Source organism: Bufo bufo, chromosome 4 (genome assembly GCF_905171765.1).
Source record: "Bufo bufo chromosome 4, aBufBuf1.1, whole genome shotgun sequence".
NCBI classification, from domain to species: Eukaryota; Metazoa; Chordata; class Amphibia; order Anura; family Bufonidae; genus Bufo; species Bufo bufo.
In genome coordinates this window covers 866,722-885,496 of record NC_053392.1, presented here as the reverse complement: position 1 = coordinate 885,496, position 18,775 = coordinate 866,722, and the positions used below count along the sequence as shown (strand labels likewise).

Genomic DNA, 18,775 nt, shown 5'->3' with positions numbered 1-18,775 from the left:
CCCTGTGAGGAATAGCACTCGGCTGTAGTCCAGCACCACCAATATACTGGGAACCCTGCATGGAATAGAGCTTGATTGCTATTAAGTAATGTCATAGCCAGACCCTTATTTCTGATATTTGCAGACTCTATGTAACGGGGCGCCGAAGGTGCACTCGGTCTCCCATTAGCCGCAGACCTGCTGCTTAGCTTCGGGAGCGAGGATCTGTGTTCAGCCTCGTTCCCAGGGCGGCTTTTGCTAGCTGGGAGGCTCCCTGCTCCTAGGTCTGCCTTGAGCGCCGAGCTGATCACTCGGTGCTCGACTTGTTTGTCTGTCGGTCATGTGAAGCTGGCCACGTCACATGACCCTCACTCCCCACTATAAATACAGGCAACCTGCTGGCTACAGGTTGCCTGTGATTGTGGTCCCTTAGGCTGTGTATTATTATTGTTATTTAGCTTACCTTTGGATTTGACCCTTGATCTGCTTCCTGACACCTCTTCTGCCTGCTCCCTGAACCTTGACGCTACCTCTCGGATTTTGACCTCGGCTTGCTTTTGGATTTTGTCTTTGCCTCTTCTCTTGTACTGACATGACCTCCTGGACTGACCCCGGCTAGTTGACCCGCCTTGCCATTCCATTTTGGTGGTACCTTGGTTGTTCCACCTCTCTGTCCGCTCTAGTGCTACCTCTCATTGGCTGTCCACTTCCCTGCTGTCTCTATCTCTCTGCTTGCACTCACTCAGGTCAGGGACTGTCGCCCAGTTGCGCCCTGTCACCTAGAGCGGGTGGTGCAAGTAGGCAGGGACAGGGGACAGGGTGGCAGCTCAGGGGGTGCACCTCCGCTCTATATTTCTACCTGCGACTCTACCCCGTGACAGAATCACAGGCCTTAATTTAGCATGGACCCTCTACAGAGCCTCACCGAACATGTGCAGGGTCTTGCTCAAATAGTACAGGAACTTGGGGAGAGACTACAGGTTCAGGAGACCGTCCGAACTCCCCCCATTCTTGCTCCCACCACCGTTCAGGTAGAACCTCATATTAAATTACCCGATCGGTTTTCGGGTGACCGCCAAAGTTTTTTAGCTTTCAAGGAAAGCTGTAAACTTTATTTTCGACTACGTCCTAACTCCTCTGGTCCTGTTCCACAGAGGGTTGGTATTATCATCTCCCTGCTTCAATGGGACCCCCAGGAATGGGCCTTTTCTTTACCTCCGGATTCCCCTTGTCTTAATTCTGTGGACCTCTTTTTCCAGGCATTAGGGGTTCTTTATGATGAACCAGACCGAGCCTCTGTGGCAGAATCCAATCTTAAGTCCCTCACTCAGGGAAATCGCCCCGTGGAGGATTATTGTACGCAGTTCCGCAAGTAGTCCGTTCCCTCGGGTTGGAACGAACCAGCGCTCAAATGTAAATTTAGGGCAGGCTTGACTGAGAAGTTAAAAGACATGTTGGTTTGTTATCCCTGTCCTGACTCTTTAGAGGAGACCATGATGCTAGCCATCAGACTAGACAGACGGATTAGAGAGAGACAGCGGGAGCATTTGTTTTCTCCTCATACCCTTCTTCAACCTGAGGTTTCCTCCATTGAACCCAAGATGGAAGCCCACTCGGACGAGCCCATGCAACTCGGGATGACGCGAAGAGAGCTACGCCCGTCATTGGGGCTCTTGTTTTTATTGTGGGGATCCCGACCACTAGATCCGTCAGTGTCCTAAAGCTCTGCCTTCTGGAAAGTCATCAAAGTCTGAGGAATCCAAGGACAAGGTACTCCCGGAGGTGGTAAGAAGTAAATTATTGTTGCCGGTTTCTATTGCCTTTGGAGTCAGGAAATGCCTTTGTGGATTCAGGGTCAGCTTTTAGTTTTATTGATTACAAATTCATTGAACAAATGGGAATTCCTATACTAGAATTGTCCACCCCGATCCAGGTTGTCGCCATCGATTCTACCCCCCTGCTAGGGGGCACGGTAAAACTCCGTACTCCGGAGGTTACCCTGTCTGTGGGGGTCTGCCACTCAGAGAAATGCTCTTTCTTTGTTTTAGAGAATCTTCCTGTTCAGGTAGTCCTTGGTATGCCCTGGCTTCAGCAACACAATCCGGTCATTAACTGGAGTTCGGGGGAGTTAGAGAGATGGGGCCTAACTGTAATTCTTGCTTAACCGTAGTTCAAGCTGGGGTTTCATCAGATATTATTCCTCATTTTATTTCTGATTATTCAGATGTTTTTTCCACCACTGAGACAGATACTCTCCCTCCCCATAGGTCTTATGACTGTGTCATCGACTTGGTACCCGAGTCCAAATTTCCTAAATGACGGATTTATAATCTTTCCGGTCCTGAGGGCAGGGCCATGAAAGACTATATCCAGGAGAGTCTCAAGAAGGGACATATTAGGCCTTCCACCTCTCCCCTGGAAGCAGGATTCTTTTTCGTTAAGAAGGACGGTGGTCTCAGGCCCTGCATTGACTACAGAAATTTGAATAAAATCACTATTAGGAATCAGTATTCCAGCCCGTTGATTCCTGATTTGTTTAACCAGATTTTGGGTGCTTCGTGGTTTTCTAAATTAGATTTGAGGAGCGTATAACCTAGTTCGTATTATTGAGGGAGATGAGTGGAAAACTGCTTTTAATACTCCAGAGGGACACTTTGAGTATCTTGTTATGCCATTAGGTCTTTGCAACGCCCCAGCTGTGTTTCAGAATTTCATGAATTATATTTTTAGAGAACTCATCGGCAAAAATATGATTGTTTATCTCGATGATATTCTTGTCTTTTCACCTGACTGGGATTCTCATGTGTCTCACATCAGATTGGTTCTTAAAATCCTCAGGGAGAATCATCTGTCCGTTAAATTAGAGAAATGTTTGTTTGGAGTTCAAGAGATTCCTTATCTCGGCTATATTCTTACTCCTCATTCATTTAAAATGGATCCCAGTAAGGTTCAGGCTATCCAAGACTGGGTAAGACCATCTTCCTTAAAGGCACTCCAACGCTTTTTAGGATTCGCCAATTTTTACCGTAAATTCATAAAGAATTTTTCTGTTATTGCCAAGCCCCTTACTGACTTAACTAAAAAAGGCTCTGATCTGGTTAACAGGTCGTTGGAGGCCTGTCGGGCCTTTGATACCTTTAAAAATTGTTTTCAGATGGCTCCAGTCTTGGTTCAGCCCGATACTGAGGAACCTTTGGTGGTGGAGGTTGATGCATCAGAGGATGGTGTGGGGGCCATCCTTTCTCAGGGGTCTTCTAACCTCACTAATTTGAGGCCATGCGCTGTCTTCTCTCGTTAGTTCTCTCCTTCGGAGAGAAATTACGATATTGGAAACTGCGAATTACTGGCCATAAAATGGGCATTTGAGGAATGGAGGCATTTTTTTAGAAGGGGCTAGACACCGTATTACTGTCCTCACCGATCATAAGAACTTAGTGTTTCTTAAGGCGGCCAAACACCTTAATCCTAGACAAGCCAGATGGTCCCTCGTTAAATATTAAGGCAGAAGCCTTAACCATGATTTTTAATGCCGTCCAATCTCCTGACACGCCCCCGGAACCCGTCTTGCCGGCAAGCATTTTTGTGGCAACAATTTCTGCGGATCTTTCCTCTGAGATTCAACAGGCTCAGCAACTTGTTCCTCCACAAACACCGGCAGATAAGTTATTTGTTCCCGAGTGCTTTTGTTTTCAATTATTGGGTGAATGTCATGACTCCGTGCTCTTTGTTTTGGCTTGCGATGTTTGTGCCAGGTCTAAGACCCCGAGAACACTTCCCGCTGGTGAACTACAACCACTACCCATTCCCTGCAAGCCATGGTCTCACATTTCCATGGATTTTATTTCTGATCTGCCCCCTTCTGAGGGGAAATCAGTGGTGTGGGTAGTGGTTGACCGTTTTAGCAAGATGGTGCACTTCGTTCCTTTAAGTAAGCTCCCTGATGCGAAGACCTTAGCATCCTTGTTCATTGAACATGTGGTACGTCTGCATGGTGTCCCTGACAATATCGCCTCTGATAGAGGCGTTCAGTTTGATTCTGGTTTCTGGAGGGCTTTTTGTCGAAGATGCGACATCTCTTTATCCTTTTCGTCTGCTTTCCATCCACAGACCAATGGGCAGACTGAACGGTTAAATCAAGCAGTGGAGCTTTTTCTAAGGTGCTATGTATCACAGAACCAACTCTTATGGGTGAGATACCTCCCGTTGGCAGAATTCGCTATTAACAATCGAGTTAATTCTTCCACGGGGGAGTCTCCTTTTTTTTGTAACAGTGGTTTGCATCCTCGCTTTTGTTCTAGTCCCTCTGTATCCTCACTCAACCCGCAGGCAGATTCTTTTACCTCTAGACTGTGCACAGTCTGGGCACAGGTCCAAACTAACCTGGAAAAGGACCAGGAAACCCAGTGTAAACATGCCAATAAGAGACGTTCCAAGGGGGTAAATTTTGTAATCGGCGATAAGGTGTGGTTGTCGACTAAGAATCTTGCTTTGAAACAGTGTTCTAGAAAATTCTCTCCGCGTTTCATTGGACCATACAATATTATTGAAGTTGCTAACCAAGTGTCCTTTAGACTTAAGCTACCCGACTCCTTTCGTATTCATGATGTGTTTCATAAGTCGTTGTTTAAGAGATATGTGTCACCAGTGGTTCCGGTTAAAAAACCTCCTCCACCTGTGAAGGTTGAAGGTCAGGAGGAATTTATCATCTATAGAATTATTGATGTTAGAAAGGTTAGGAACTCCTTTCAATACCTGGTCCACTGGAAAGGCTATGGACCCGAGGAGAGGTCTTGGGTCCCAGCTACTAAGATCCACACCCCGAGGCTCATCAAGAAGCTTCATGATGAGCATCCTGGGAGATTTGTACCCATGGGCTTGGGTCCGGTGGCCCCTCGTAAAAGGGGGGGCACTGTAACGGGGCGCCGAAGGCGCCCTCAGTCTCCCATCAGCTGCAGACCTGCTGCTTAGCTTTGGGAGCGAGGATCTGTGTTCAGCCTCGTTCCCAGGGCGGCTTTTGCTAGCTGGGAGGCTCCCTGCTCCTAGGTCTGCCTTGAGCGCCGAGCTGATCACTCGGTGCTCGACCTGTTTGTCTGTCGGTCATGTGATGCTGGCCACGTCACATGACCCTCACTCCCCACTATAAATACTGGCAACCTGCTGGCTACAGGTTGCCTGTGATTGTGGTCGCTTAGGCTGTGTATTATTATTGTTATTTAGCTTACCTTTGGATTTGACCCTTGATCTGCTTCCTGACACCTCTTCTGCCTGCTCCCTGAACCTTGACGCTATCTCTCGGATTTTGACCTCGGCTTGCTTTTGGATTTTGTCTTTGCCTCTTCTCTTGTACCGACATGACCTCCTGGACTGACCCCGGCTAGTTGACCCGCCTCGCCCTTCCGTTTTTTGGTGGTACCTTACTTGTTCCACCTCTCTGTCCGCTCTAGTGCTACCTCTCATTGGCTGTCCGCTTCCCTGCTGTCTCTATCTCTCTGCTTGCACTTACTCAGGTCAGGGACTGTCCCCCAGTTGCGCCCCATCACCTAGGGCGGGTGGTGCAAGTAGGCAGGGACAGGGGACCGGGTGGCAGCTCAGGGGGTGCACCTCCGCTTTATCTTTATACCCGCGACTCTACCCCGTGACACTCTATACTGACAGGGAGTGTTCCACAGGATTGGCGCATAGCAAATGTGGTGCCAATATTCAAAAAGGGTCCAAAAACAGAGCCCGGAAACTATAGGCCGGTAAGTTTAACATCTGTCGTGGGTAAACTGTGTGAAGGTTTTCTGAGAGATGCTATCTTAGAGTAGCTCAACGGAAATTAGCAAATAACGCCATATCAGCATGGCTTCGTGAGGGACCGGTCATGCCAAACTAATTTAATCAGTTTCTATGAGGAGGTAAGTTCTAGACTTGACAGCGTCGAATCAATGGATGTCGTATATCTAGACTTCTCCAAAGCATCTGACACTGTACCACATAAAAGGTTAGTATATAAAATGAGAATGCTCGGACTGGGAGAAAACGTCTGTATGTGGGTAACTGGCTGAGGGATAGAAAACAGAGGGTGGGTATTAACGGTACACACTCAGATTGGGTCACTGTCACTAGTGGAGTACCTCAGGGGTCAGTACTGGAGGGGTCACTGTCACTAGTGGGGTACCTCAGGGGTCAGTACTGGAGGGGTCACTGTCACTAGTGGGGTACCACAGGGGTCAGTACTGGAGGGGTCACTGTCACTAGTGGGGTACCTCAGGGGTCAGTACTGGAGGAGTCACTGTCACTAGTGGGGTGCCTCAGGGGTCAGTATTGGAGGGGTCACTGTCACTAGTGGAGTACCTCAGGGGTCAGTACTGGAGGGGTCACTGTCACTAGTGGGGTACCTCAGGGGTCAGTAACCTCCCTTCTTGCTTGTGGGCCAATGAGAAGGCTGCAATGTCTTTGTCAGAGCTTAGCAACATCCCTAGCAACCAATAGGAAAGCTGCCCCTCCCCCTTCCTATATAAGAACCTCCCCAGCAGCCGTTTTCTGCAGTTTTCTGCAGTTCTGAGAGAGCGGTGACATTGCTGAGCTCTGGACTTTCATCTGGATCCTATTCCTTATCCAGTTCCATTAGATACTTAGTTAGCTGATATATATAATACAGATAGTCAGTGCAGGTTGTATCCTGTGTGATAGGGATTAGTGTTTCTCTGCTCTCCATACACACAGCTACAGACACAGCGCTGTGATGTCACAACAATACTTAGTGCACCGGTCAGTAATATCTACTCAGACCTGATATATATAATACAGATAGTCAGTGTAGGTTGTATCCTGTGTGATAGGGATTAGTGTTTCTCTGCTCTCCATACACACAGCTACAGACACAGCGCTGTGATGTCACAACAATACTTAGTGCACCGGTCAGTAATATCTACTCAGACCTGATATATATAATACAGATAGTCAGTGTAGGTTGTATCCTGTGTGATAGGGATTAGTGTTTCTCTGCTCTCCATACACACAGCTACAGACACAGCGCTGTGATGTCACAACAAGACTTAGTGCACCGGTCAGTAATATCTACTCAGACCTGATATATATAATACAGATAGTCAGTGCAGGTTGTATCCTGTGTGATAGGGATTAGTGTTTCTCTGCTCTCCATACACACAGCTACAGACATAGCGCTGTGATGTCACAACAATACTTAGTGCACCGGTCAGTAATATCTACTCAGACCTGATATATATAATACAGATAGTCAGTGCAGGTTGTATCCTGTGTGATAGGGATTAGTGTTTCTCTGCTCTCCATACACACAGCTACAGACACAGCGCTGTGATGTCACAACAATACTTAGTGCACCGGTCAGTAATATCTACTCAGACCTGATATATATAATACAGATAGTCAGTGTAGGTTGTATCCTGTGTGATAGGGATTAGTGTTTCTCTGCTCTCCATACACACAGCTACAGACACAGCGCTGTGATGTCACAACAATACTTAGTGCACCGGTCAGTAATATCTACTCAGACCTGATATATATAATACAGATAGTCAGTGTAGGTTGTATCCTGTATGATAGGGATTAGTGTTTCTCTGCTCTCCATACACACAGCTACAGACACAGCGCTGTGATGTCACAACAAGACTTAGTGCACCGGTCAGTAATATCTACTCAGACCTGATATATATAATACAGATAGTCAATGCAGGTTGTATCCTGTGTGATAGGGATTAGTGTTTCTCTGCTCTCCATACACACAGCTACAGACACAGCGCTGTGATGACACAACAATACTTAGTGCACCGGTCAGTAATATATACTCAGACCTGATATATATAATACAGATAGTCAGTGCAGGTTGTATCCTGTGTGATAGGGATTAGTGTTTCTCTGCTCTCCATACACACAGCTACAGACATAGCGCTGTGATGTCACAACAATACTTAGTGCACCGGTCAGTAATATCTACTCAGACCTGATATATATAATACAGATAGTCAGTGCAGGTTGTATCCTGTGTGATAGGGATTAGTGTTTCTCTGCTCTCCATACACACAGCTACAGACACAGCGCTGTGATGTCACAACAATACTTAGTGCACCGGTCAGTAATATCTACTCAGACCTGATATATATAATACAGATAGTCAGTGTAGGTTGTATCCTGTGTGATAGGGATTAGTGTTTCTCTGCTCTCCATACACACAGCTACAGACATAGCGCTGTGATGTCACAACAATACTTAGTGCACCGGTCAGTAATATCTACTCAGACCTGATATATATAATACAGATAGTCAGTGCAGGTTGTATCCTGTGTGATAGGGATTAGTGTTTCTCTGCTCTCCATACACACAGCTACAGACACAGCGCTGTGATGTCACAACAATACTTAGTGCACCGGTCAGTAATATCTACTCAGACCTGATATATATAATACAGATAGTCAGTGCAGGTTGTATCCTGTGTGATAGGGATTAGTGTTTCTCTGCTCTCCATACACACAGCTACAGACACAGCGCTGTGATGACACAACAATACTTAGTGCACCGGTCAGTAATATCTACTCAGACCTGATATATATAATACAGATAGTCAGTGTAGGTTGTATCCTGTGTGATAGGGATTAGTGTTTCTCTGCTCTCCATACACACAGCTACAGACACAGCGCTGTGATGACACAACAATACTTAGTGCACCGGTCAGTAATATCTACTCAGACCTGAAAAATGGGAAGTTGCACGTATTGCACAAAAATGATGCGCATCATTAGTGCCCATTTGCGCAATCAAAAAAATAATGACTGGAGTTCACGAATTCTAGAATTAGCGAAATTATTGCGGATATTATGCGAAACATTCGCGAAAACGAATATTGCCTATGCTGCTCGTCACTAATGAATACACACAATCACCTTCAGGCAAAAACACTTTTGGGCACATTTATTAGGACCAGTGTTTTAGACCTCGGTCTTCATAAAGCCCCAGAGCCTCCGCCAGCCTCTCCATAACTTCAGCCGTCTTACATTTAGACCTTCTTCTTCTACGTCTGAAACAGGCACAGAAAATGGTGAATGAGACGGGCCTGCCGCCCGCTCCTAACCAGCTCACAATGTTAGATCTGGCGCGAATGGGGAAAAGTCGAAGACAGCGACACAACTAACCGTACAGGCGTATTTCAGATTAATAAATGACCCCCTTATATTTTCCTTTTTCCTTTAGTCCCACTAGGGGACTTCTGAGGCTCTGACGGCTGGTACGGCGCTGTACACACTGTATTCTACTGCTGGTAGGTCACCTAGAAGGTCCTCCTGGTGCTGGGCCTCACCAGCTTCCATATCCGTCAGGTCCCGAGCCCCTAGTAAGGCTCCCGGCTGCCATGATAACCACCAGCACCTCACAATCAAGGTGAGTGGATGTTAGAGAGGGATCCCCACCCTCCTCAAACTGCTTAGATGGGTGGTCAGCATTGGCTGCAGCATATAAGAGGTTAAACCTGCACCATCAGCATTCCCTCCACTGCCAGCAGTTACAGCAGGGCTCGGACTGTCAGTATCCGTGGGGCCCCTGTCCGGACTGAGCGGGGCCTGTCATGTGTCCATACCTCCCAACCGTCCCGGAACCGGCAGGACATTCCCGGATTGCAGTGGCTGTCCCACGGTCCCGGTACAGGGGGAGGTGTGTGTCCCGCTCTCTTCCAGCCGTCCGTCGGCTCCTTGCTCCATCATTCCTCACGACTGCCGGCGCTCCTCATTGCAGGTCTAGGCAGGGGGCGTGGTGGGGGTGGGGCTGGCTGGGGGCTCCGTGTGTCCTGCTGCTGCTGGGGGGTTGAGGGGAGTATGTGGAGTTTATGTTTATTTTTTACTGTCTGTGAAGGGGGCACTCTGCTGGGCACTTTACTGTGAGGGGGCACATATCTGGGCACTTTACTGTGAGGGGGCACATATCTGGGCATTGTACTGTGAGGGGGCACATATCTGGGCACATTACTGTGAGGGGGCACATATCTGGGCACGTTACTGTGAGGGGGCACATAACTGGGCATTGTACTGTGAGGGGGCACATATCTGGGCATTGTACTGTGAGGGGGCACATATCTGGGCACGTTACTGTGAGGGGGCACATAACTGGGAATACCTACTGTGAGGGATCACATAACTGGGCATTGTACTGTGAGGGGGGCACATAAATGGGCATTCTACTATGAGGGGGCACATATCTGGGCATAACTACTGTGAGGGGGCACATATCTAGGTATAACTACTGGGAAAGGGCACATATCTGGGCATAACTACTGTGAGGGGGCACATATCTGGGCATAACTACTGTGAGGGGGAACATATCTGGGCATAACTACCATAAGGGGGCACATATCTGGGCATAAATACCATTGTACTGTGAGGGGGACACATAAATGGGCATTCTACTATGAGGGGGCACATATCTGGACAGAACTACTGTGATGGGGCACATATCTGGGCATTCTACTATGAGGGGGCACATATCTGGGCATAACTACTGTGAGGAGGCACATATCTGGACATAACTACTGTGAGGGGGAACATATCTGGACATAACTACTGTGAGGGGGCACATATCTGGGCATAACTACTGTGAGGGGGAACATATCTGGGCATAACTACTGTGAAAGGGCACATATCTGGGCATAACTACTGTGAAAGGGCACATATCTGGGCATAACTACTGTGAAAGGGCACATATCTGGGCATAACTACTGTGAGGGGGGCACATATCTGGGCATAACTACTGTGAGGGGGAACATATCTGGGCATAACTACTGTGAAAGGGCACATATCTGGGCATAACTACTGTGAGGGGGGCACATATCTGGGCATAACTACTATGAGGAGGGCACATATCTGTGCATAACTACTGCGAGGAGTCACATATCTGGGAATAACTACTGTGAGGGGGCACATATTTGGACATAACTACCATAAGGGGGCACATATCTGGGCATAACTACTATGAGCAGCATAAAGGGGGCATAATTACTATGTGGGGGCATTTAGAATACTGGGTGGAATTAAGTGTTTAGTTATGTTTTGGGGCAGGGTTAGAGGCGCGGCCCAGTGGGGAAACAATTTGCCGTGGCGCACCACACATAATGTCCCTCTTCCTTCTTTTCTAAAGCTGGGTGGTGTGGTATATGTATAGCCAAACGCGGAAACTTACTTCCTGCAGCACATGAAGGGAAGGGGTTAATGGGTCCATGTGACATGTGTGGCAATCCAGACCGCGACCGGACAGAAGAAAACTTCTCTGTAGCTTCTGGGTGTGGGGACAGACTAGCTGAGGAGGAACAGGCTTCTCCTAGGACTCTGCACTTATCTGTAGCTTCTGCTGTGTGGACAGACTAGCTGAGGAGGAACAGGCTTCTCCTAGGACTCTGGACTTCTCTGTAGCTTCTGCAGTGTGAGGGCAGACTAGCTGAGGAGGAACAGGCTTCTCCTAGGACTCTGCACTTCTCTGTAACTTCTGCTGTGTGTGGACAGACTAGATGAGGAGGAATAGGCTTCTCCTAGGACTCTGGACTTCTCTGTAGCTTCTGCTGTGTGGGGACAGACTAGCTGAGGAGGAACAGGCTTCTCCTAGGACTCTGCACTTCTCTGTAACTTCTGCTATGTGGGGACAGACTAGCTGAGGAGGAATAGGCTTCTCCTAGGACTCTGCACTTATCTGTAGCTTTTGCTATGTGGGGACAGACTAGCTGAGGAGGAACAGGCTTCTCCTAGGACTCTGCACTTCTCTGTAGCTTCTGCTGTGTGTGGACAGACTAGCTGAGGAGGAACAGGCTTCTCCTAGGACTCTGCACTTCTCTGTAACTTCTGCTATGTGGGGACAGACTAGCTGAGGAGGAATAGGCTTCTCCTAGGACTCTGCACTTATCTGTAGCTTTTGCTATGTGGGGACAGACTAGCTGAGGAGGAACAGGCTTCTCCTAGGACTCTGCACTTCTCTGTAGCTTCTGCTGTGTGTGGACAGACTAGCTGAGGAGGAACAGGCTTCTCCTAGGACTCTGCACTTCTCTGTAACTTCTGCTGTGTGTGGACAGACTAGCTGAGGAGGAACAGGCTTCTCTTAGGACTCTGGACTTCTCTGTAGCTTCTGCTGTGTGGACAGACTACCTGAGGAGGAACAGGCTTCTCCTAGGACTCTGGACTTCTCTGTAACTTCTGCCGTGTGAGGACAGACTAGCTGAGGAAGAACAGGCTTCTCCTAGGACTCTGGACTTCTCTGTAGCTTCTGCCATGTGTGGACAGACTAGCTGAGGAGGAACAGGCTTCTCCTAGGACTCTGCACTTATCTGTAACTTCTGCTGTGTGAGGACAGACTAGCTGAGGAGGAACAGGCTTCTCCTAGGACTCTGGACTTCTCTGTAGCTTCTGCTGTGTGGACAGACTAGCTGAGGAGGAACAGGCTTCTCCTAGGACTCTGGACTTCTCTGTAGCTTCTGCTGTGTGGGGACAGACTAGCTGAGGAGGAACAGGCTTCTCCTAGGACTCTGCACTTCTCTGTAGCTTCTGCTGTGTGTGGACAGACTAGCTGAGGAGGAACAGGCTTCTCCTAGGACTCTGCACTTATCTGTAACTTCTGCTGTGTGTGGACAGACTAGCTGAGGAGGAACAGGCTTCTCCTAGGACTCTGGACTTCTCTGTAGCTTCTGCTGTGTGGGGACAGACTAGCTGAGGAGGAACAGGCTTCTCCTAGGACTCTGCACTTATCTGTATCTTCTGCTGTGTGAGGACAGACTAGCTGAGGAGGAACAGGCTTCTCCTAGGACTCTGCACTTCTCTGTAACTTCTGCTGTGTGGGCACAGACTAGATGAAAAGGAACAGGCTTCTCCTAGGACTCTGCACTTCTCTGTAACTTCTGCTGTGTGAGGACAGACTAGCTGAGGAGGAACAGGCTTTACCTAGGACTCTGCACTTATCTGTAGCTTCTGCTGTGTGGGGACAGACTAGCTGAGGAGGAACAGGCTTCACCTAGGACTCTGCACTTCTCTGTAGCTTCTGCTGTGTGGGGACAGACTAGATGAGGAGGAATAGGCTTCTCCTAGGACTCTGCACTTCTCTGTAGCTTCTGCTGTGTGTGGACAAACTAGCTGAGGAGGAACAGGCTTCTCCTAGGACTCTGGACTTCTCTGTAGCTTCTGCTGTGTGGGGACAGACTAGCTGAGGAGGAATAGGCTTCTCCTAGGACTCTGGACTTCTCTGTAACTTCTGCTGTGTGGGGACAGACTAGCTGAGGAGGAATAGGCTTCTCCTAGCACTCTGCACTTCTCTGTAGCTTCTGCTGTGTGGGGACAGACTAGATGAGGAGGAATAGGCTTCTCCTAGGACTCTGCACTTCTCTGTAGCTTCTGCTGTGTGAGGACAGACTAGCTGAGGAGGAATAGGCTTCTCCTAGGACTCTGGACTTCTCTGTAGCTTCTGGGTGTGGGGACAGACTAGCTGAGGAGGAACAGGCTTCTCCTAGGACTCTGCACTTCTCTGTAACTTCTGCAGTGTGGGGACAGACTAGCTGAGGAGGAACAGGCTTCTCCTAGGACTCTGCACTTCTCTGTAACTTCTGCCATGTGAGGACAGACTAGCTGAGGAGGAATAGGCTTCTCCTAGGACTCTGCACTTCTCTGTAACTTCTGCTATGTGAGGACAGACTAGCTGAGGAGGAATAGGCTTCTCCTAGGACTCTGCACTTCCCTTTCGTCCTAACCAGCAGCACAAGTGGGGTATTCGCCCCTGTGAAGCTGGTCAGGACAGGCGGAATTTTTGCTGAATAAAATTCTGCATCTCTAGTAATTAATTAATTAACTCCCCACTCCTTATATAGGCCGCCCTCACACAGGGCTAGTTGCTTTTATTTTGTCCTGTGTGTTGGTCTGACAGGCTCGACTCTATTCAGAGTCTCTCCCTCAGTAGTTGGGGGGAAAAACTTGCTGAAGTTCTGCTTTTATTTTGTCTTAATGTTTCAATTTTCTTTTACAGGGTCCCCTGCCTGGCTGGGAGCGTAAGTATGGAGACGGTCTGGCTGCAGGTAGCCGGTAAGTTCTGACAGGGTGTACTCAGTAAGCGGAGCTGTGAGCTCCCTCCCCCCTGTCTCCTCTCCGCTCCGCTCCTGCGCTCCCCTCCTACCTCCTCTGTAATCTGCGGCCGGCCCTGAGATCGTTTCTCAGCTCCGGTGTATCGGACGCGAGACCGGAAGTGCGTCATTGTCACTTCCGGTCCGGAAAAAAAAAAAAGGAGCCGCCGCCGCGATAAAAAATTAGCGTGAATTAGCGCAAATTAGCTGATGTGCTTGTGGAGGAGGGGGGGAGGAGCGAATTCGATTAACTTGCTAATAAAACTTCGTTTTTTATAAATGGGTCCCTCAGTGGGGAGCCTGGAGATTTTTGGGGGAGGAGCTGTTACTCCTCCTCCCCCTGGCCTCCCCTTCCTGCTATATAAGGCCAGGTTTCTGGCAGGGTCAGTGTTGCACTCAGTTCCTGTGTGCAGCTGGTCTTGACTTTTGCTGATCCAGTGCTAAGGCTGTGAGAGTACCTACTCTGATCAGAAGGTTCTAGGTTGTTCAGAATTCTTAGAGTCATGACGTCACCATCTCAGGGTAAGATTGACGTCTGCGCTTGACCCCCTGGGCGCGTTGAAACCAGCTTTAATAGTGCCTACTTCTTTTCTAGGAAAAGTCGCCCACAAGCAGAAGCACCTGGCCTGTTCCAGTTGTGGTGCTCGTCCATAGGTCAGCTCTCTAACTCCTGTGGGATTATTAGCTACTTAGTGCTAGTCCTTTGCCCTCCCAAGATTTGTGTGAGGTTCCTTGCTACTTCCCCACTTGTGCTGCTGGTTAGGACGAAAGGGAAGCGTCAATTTTGACGTAAATTTGTTTTCCCTTAGTCCTAACAGCAGCACACAAATATCCCTCCCTCTGTGCTGTTATGTTTACTTGTTAAAAAAAGCAACTAGCCCTGTGTGAGGGCGGCCTATATAAGGAGGGGGGAGTTAATTAATTAATTACTAGAGATGCAGAATTTTATTTAGCAAAAATTCCGCCTGTCCTGACCAGCTTCACAGGGGCGAATACCCCACTTGTGCTGCTGTTAGGACTAAGGGAAAACAAATTTACGTCAAAATTGACGCTTCTCTGTAGCTTCTGCTGTGTGAGGACAGACTAGCTGAGGAGGAATAGGCTTCTCCTAGGACTCTACACTTCTCTGTAACTTCTGCTGTGTGTGGACAGACTAGCTGAGGAGGAACAGGCTTCTCCTAGGACTCTGCACTTCTCTGTAACTTCTGCTGTGTGGGGACAGACTAGCTGAGGAGGAATAGGCTTCTCCTAGGACTCTGCACTTCTCTGTAACTTCTGCCATATGGGTACAGACTAGCTGAGGAGGAATAGGCTTCTCCTAGGACTCTGCACTTCTCTGTAACTTCTGCCATGTGAGGACAGACTAGCTGAGGAGGAACAGGCTCTCCTAGGACTCTGCACTTATCTCACAGATGGATTCTCAGGGGATGCTTTCTTCCTGGAACTCTGGAGTTTGGCTGTAGTTTCTGCTCTCCTCATCCAGCAGAGCTGAAGGTGCTCAGACGGGGTATATGGCTTTCTTCCCTAAGGAGGGAGCACTACTCAAAGCCCTCCTTTCCCCAACAGGGGGTAAACTATATCTCCGGCTCTAACTGTTTTTTGCCTCCCTTGCTGCAGGAAGAGGGACTAGCCCACCTCTCTCCAGAAGGGGGGCAGAATAGAACAGGAATGTTCCACTCTGAACTGCCATAACATTAAGACTATCTCTGCCAATGATGCAGCCACCTGCTGGTAAACCAGGATAATTACATGAACCATTACATTTAATACAGTTTTATGCACATTTCTGGAGGATATTATATAAATTACATCAGATGTCGTTATAAGAGGCGCTTAGAAGGTAGTAGCGGGGTAGAGGCCTGTAGTAACACAACTCTGGGGTGTTACACAGTCACATCTCCCTCCGCTCCTGCACATAACACAGGGGTCACTGCCCGGAGTGCTCCTTTACTGCAGCTCTAAGGTGGAACCTCACCTGAAGAACCCTCCCAATTCCCTTCCTCCATTCATGATTCCATACCTGAGGTCACATGGACTGGAAGGTCCTCCTTCACCTCACTCTTACACGGGGGATCGGCCATCATCCGCTCTTCTTCATCCTCCACTTTAATATCAGTCACATCTTCCCCCTGATTTGTCATCTGTAACAATTCAGGACAATACAGCAGACAGGTGGGAAATCTAACAGATCCACATAAGAGACCCCCACCATCTATGACCCCTCTATGACTGCAGGACCCCCCTATATAGATGTGTATAGGGCTCAGCTCCATCTACCTGATGGTTCTCCAGGAGCTTCTCCTCTGGACAGTCCTGGGAATACAGAGGACGGGGACATCTCTCGGGGGGATTTCCTTCTACGAGTCCATCTGTAGGAAACACACAGGGACAGGAGAGATTATTACATGTGATGATGAGATGATGGGAGTAGTGTCCAGGTGACCCATGACAGCCCCCCTCCTTACCCTGCTGATCGCCCCATAAATCCGTCTCCTCCTCTTCTTCATCTTTAACCTCAGACTTAATATCCATCAGATTTTCATCCTAAAGAAGAGAAATGTAAAATGGTCTTTGGTTCAATCCCTTTCTGGTCAGATTCTGGGGAGACTTCAGCTCCATCTACCTGATGGTTCTCTGGGAGCTTCTCCTCTGGACAGTCCTGGGAATACAGAGGACGGGGACATCTCTCGGGGGGATTTCTCCTCCTGGATCCACCTGTGGAGACACAAGCACACAGTGACTGAATACATGTGTCACGAATAAGGGACAAATAACTAGGCCTTAAAGCTAAGGAGAGGGGAACAGTCACCACCTAGGAAACCCCTAAACCTGCCCTGACTCCTATCAGCATGACTGTACCCCCCCTTCTACAGGTGGCCTCTGGACACCCAGGACCGATCTTATCCGGATTAGCCCTGTGAAAGGCTTTCACAAGGCGACTGGCATTAACGTCGGCCGCTGGAACCCACATTCTCTGCTCTGGACCGTAACCCTTCCAGTGAACCAGATACTGGAGGGATCTATGGAGAATTTGTGAGTCCACTATCCTGGTGATCTGAAATTCAAGATTATCGTCCACCATGACAGGAGGGGTTGGCAGGGAGGACGGTTCAGCAGGTTCGACATATCTCTTCAGTAATGATTTGTGGAAAACATTATGAATCTTGAAAGCCAGCGGAAGGTCAAGATAAAAGGCTACTGGGTTAATAATGGCAGAGATCTTATATGGACCAATAAACCTAGGGCCCAACTTCCACGAAGGTACTTTCAACTTAATGTTTCTTGTGGACAGCCACACAGAATCACGCACTCTCAGGTCCGGACCACTCACACGTCTCTTGTCCATCCTTTTCAGATTATTTTGAATTTTCCACCAAACAGATGACACAGAAGAGGAAAATCTTTCCTCTTTAGGTATACCGGAAGTCTCAGTACTAGAAAATGTGCCAAACTGCGGATGGAACCCATATGCCCCCAAAAAACGGCGACTTATCAGTGGGCTCATGTCTACAGTTATTTATGGCAAACTCAGCCAAAGACAAAAAAGAAGACCACTCCTCCTGGTTCTCCGAGACAAAACATCTAAATAAGTCTCCAGATTCTGGTCAGTGCGCTCAGTCTGTCCATTCGACTGAGGGTGAAAAGTTGAAGAGAAGGACAATTGTACCCCCAGGCAAGTGCAAAACGCCTTCCAAAATCTGGAAACAAACTGAGTCCCCCCTATCAGACACCACATCAGAGGGAATGCCATGTAGCTTCACGATGTTGTCAACAAACACTTGTGCGAGAGTTTTAGCATTAGGTAGACCAGGTAATGCTATAAAGTGCGACATCTTGCTGAAGCAATTAACAACCACCAGAATCACAGTTTTTCCTGAGGAATTCGGCAAATCTGTGGTAAAGTCCATGGACAAATGAGTCCAAGGTCTGGACGGGAAGGATAATGGAAGTAGAGATCCTGAAGGCCGAGTATGTGTCACCTTTGCACGTGCACAAGTACTACAGGCTGACTCATAGACCTCAACACATTAACGCAACCCCGGCCACCAGAATCTATGAGAGATGAGATTGACCGTGGATCTGCTCTCAGGGTGTCCTGTATGAACTGTACAGTGATGTTCCTCGAACACCTTGTGCCATAATTCAGAAGGAACAAACAACTTTCCTGGAGGATAAAAATCCGGTGCATCTCCCTGGGCCTCCAACACCTCTGCCTCAAGGTCGGGATAAAGGGCAGATATTATTACCCCTTCAGACAAGATAGGACCAGGATCTTCCGAATAACAACTTCCCCCCCAGGAAATTTACACAACAAAGCATCCGCCTTGACGTTCTTAATCACAGGGTGATAGGTGACAATGAAATTTAATCTGGTAAAAAACAACGACCATCTGGCCTACCTTGAGTTCAGGCGTTTAGCTGACTCCAGGTAAGCCAGGATTTGGAGATAGTTAATTACCGTAATAGGATGAATTGCTACTTCCAACCAATAACGCCATTCCTCAAAAGCCAACTTAATGGCCAGCAATTCTCTATTACCTACGTCATAATTTCTTTCAGCAGCTGAGTACAGAAGAAAGCACATGGGCGCCATTTACTAGGTGAAGAACCCTGCTACAAGACTGCTCCTACCGCTACCTCTGATGCGTCAACCTCCAAAATAAAAGGCTGTGACACATCCGGCTGCACCAGTATAGGAGCAGA

The 18,775-nt window shown here is 48.2% G+C and overlaps 1 protein-coding gene across 1 annotated transcript in view; it reads right to left on the bottom strand.

Moving 5' to 3' along the window:
• LOC120998378 (gastrula zinc finger protein XlCGF17.1-like) overlaps positions 1-16,733 on the bottom strand; it is a 145,049-nt gene extending 128,316 nt beyond the window's left edge. The window contains exons 1-2 of the mRNA XM_040429048.1: positions 16,695-16,733; positions 16,092-16,212 (exon numbers count right to left, since the gene is read on the bottom strand). Of these exons, the coding sequence (XP_040284982.1) occupies positions 16,092-16,212 (121 nt within the window). The 5' untranslated portion in view covers positions 16,695-16,733. The remainder of the gene's footprint in view (positions 1-16,091; positions 16,213-16,694) is intronic.
• Between the last annotated feature and the right edge of the window lie 2,042 nt (positions 16,734-18,775).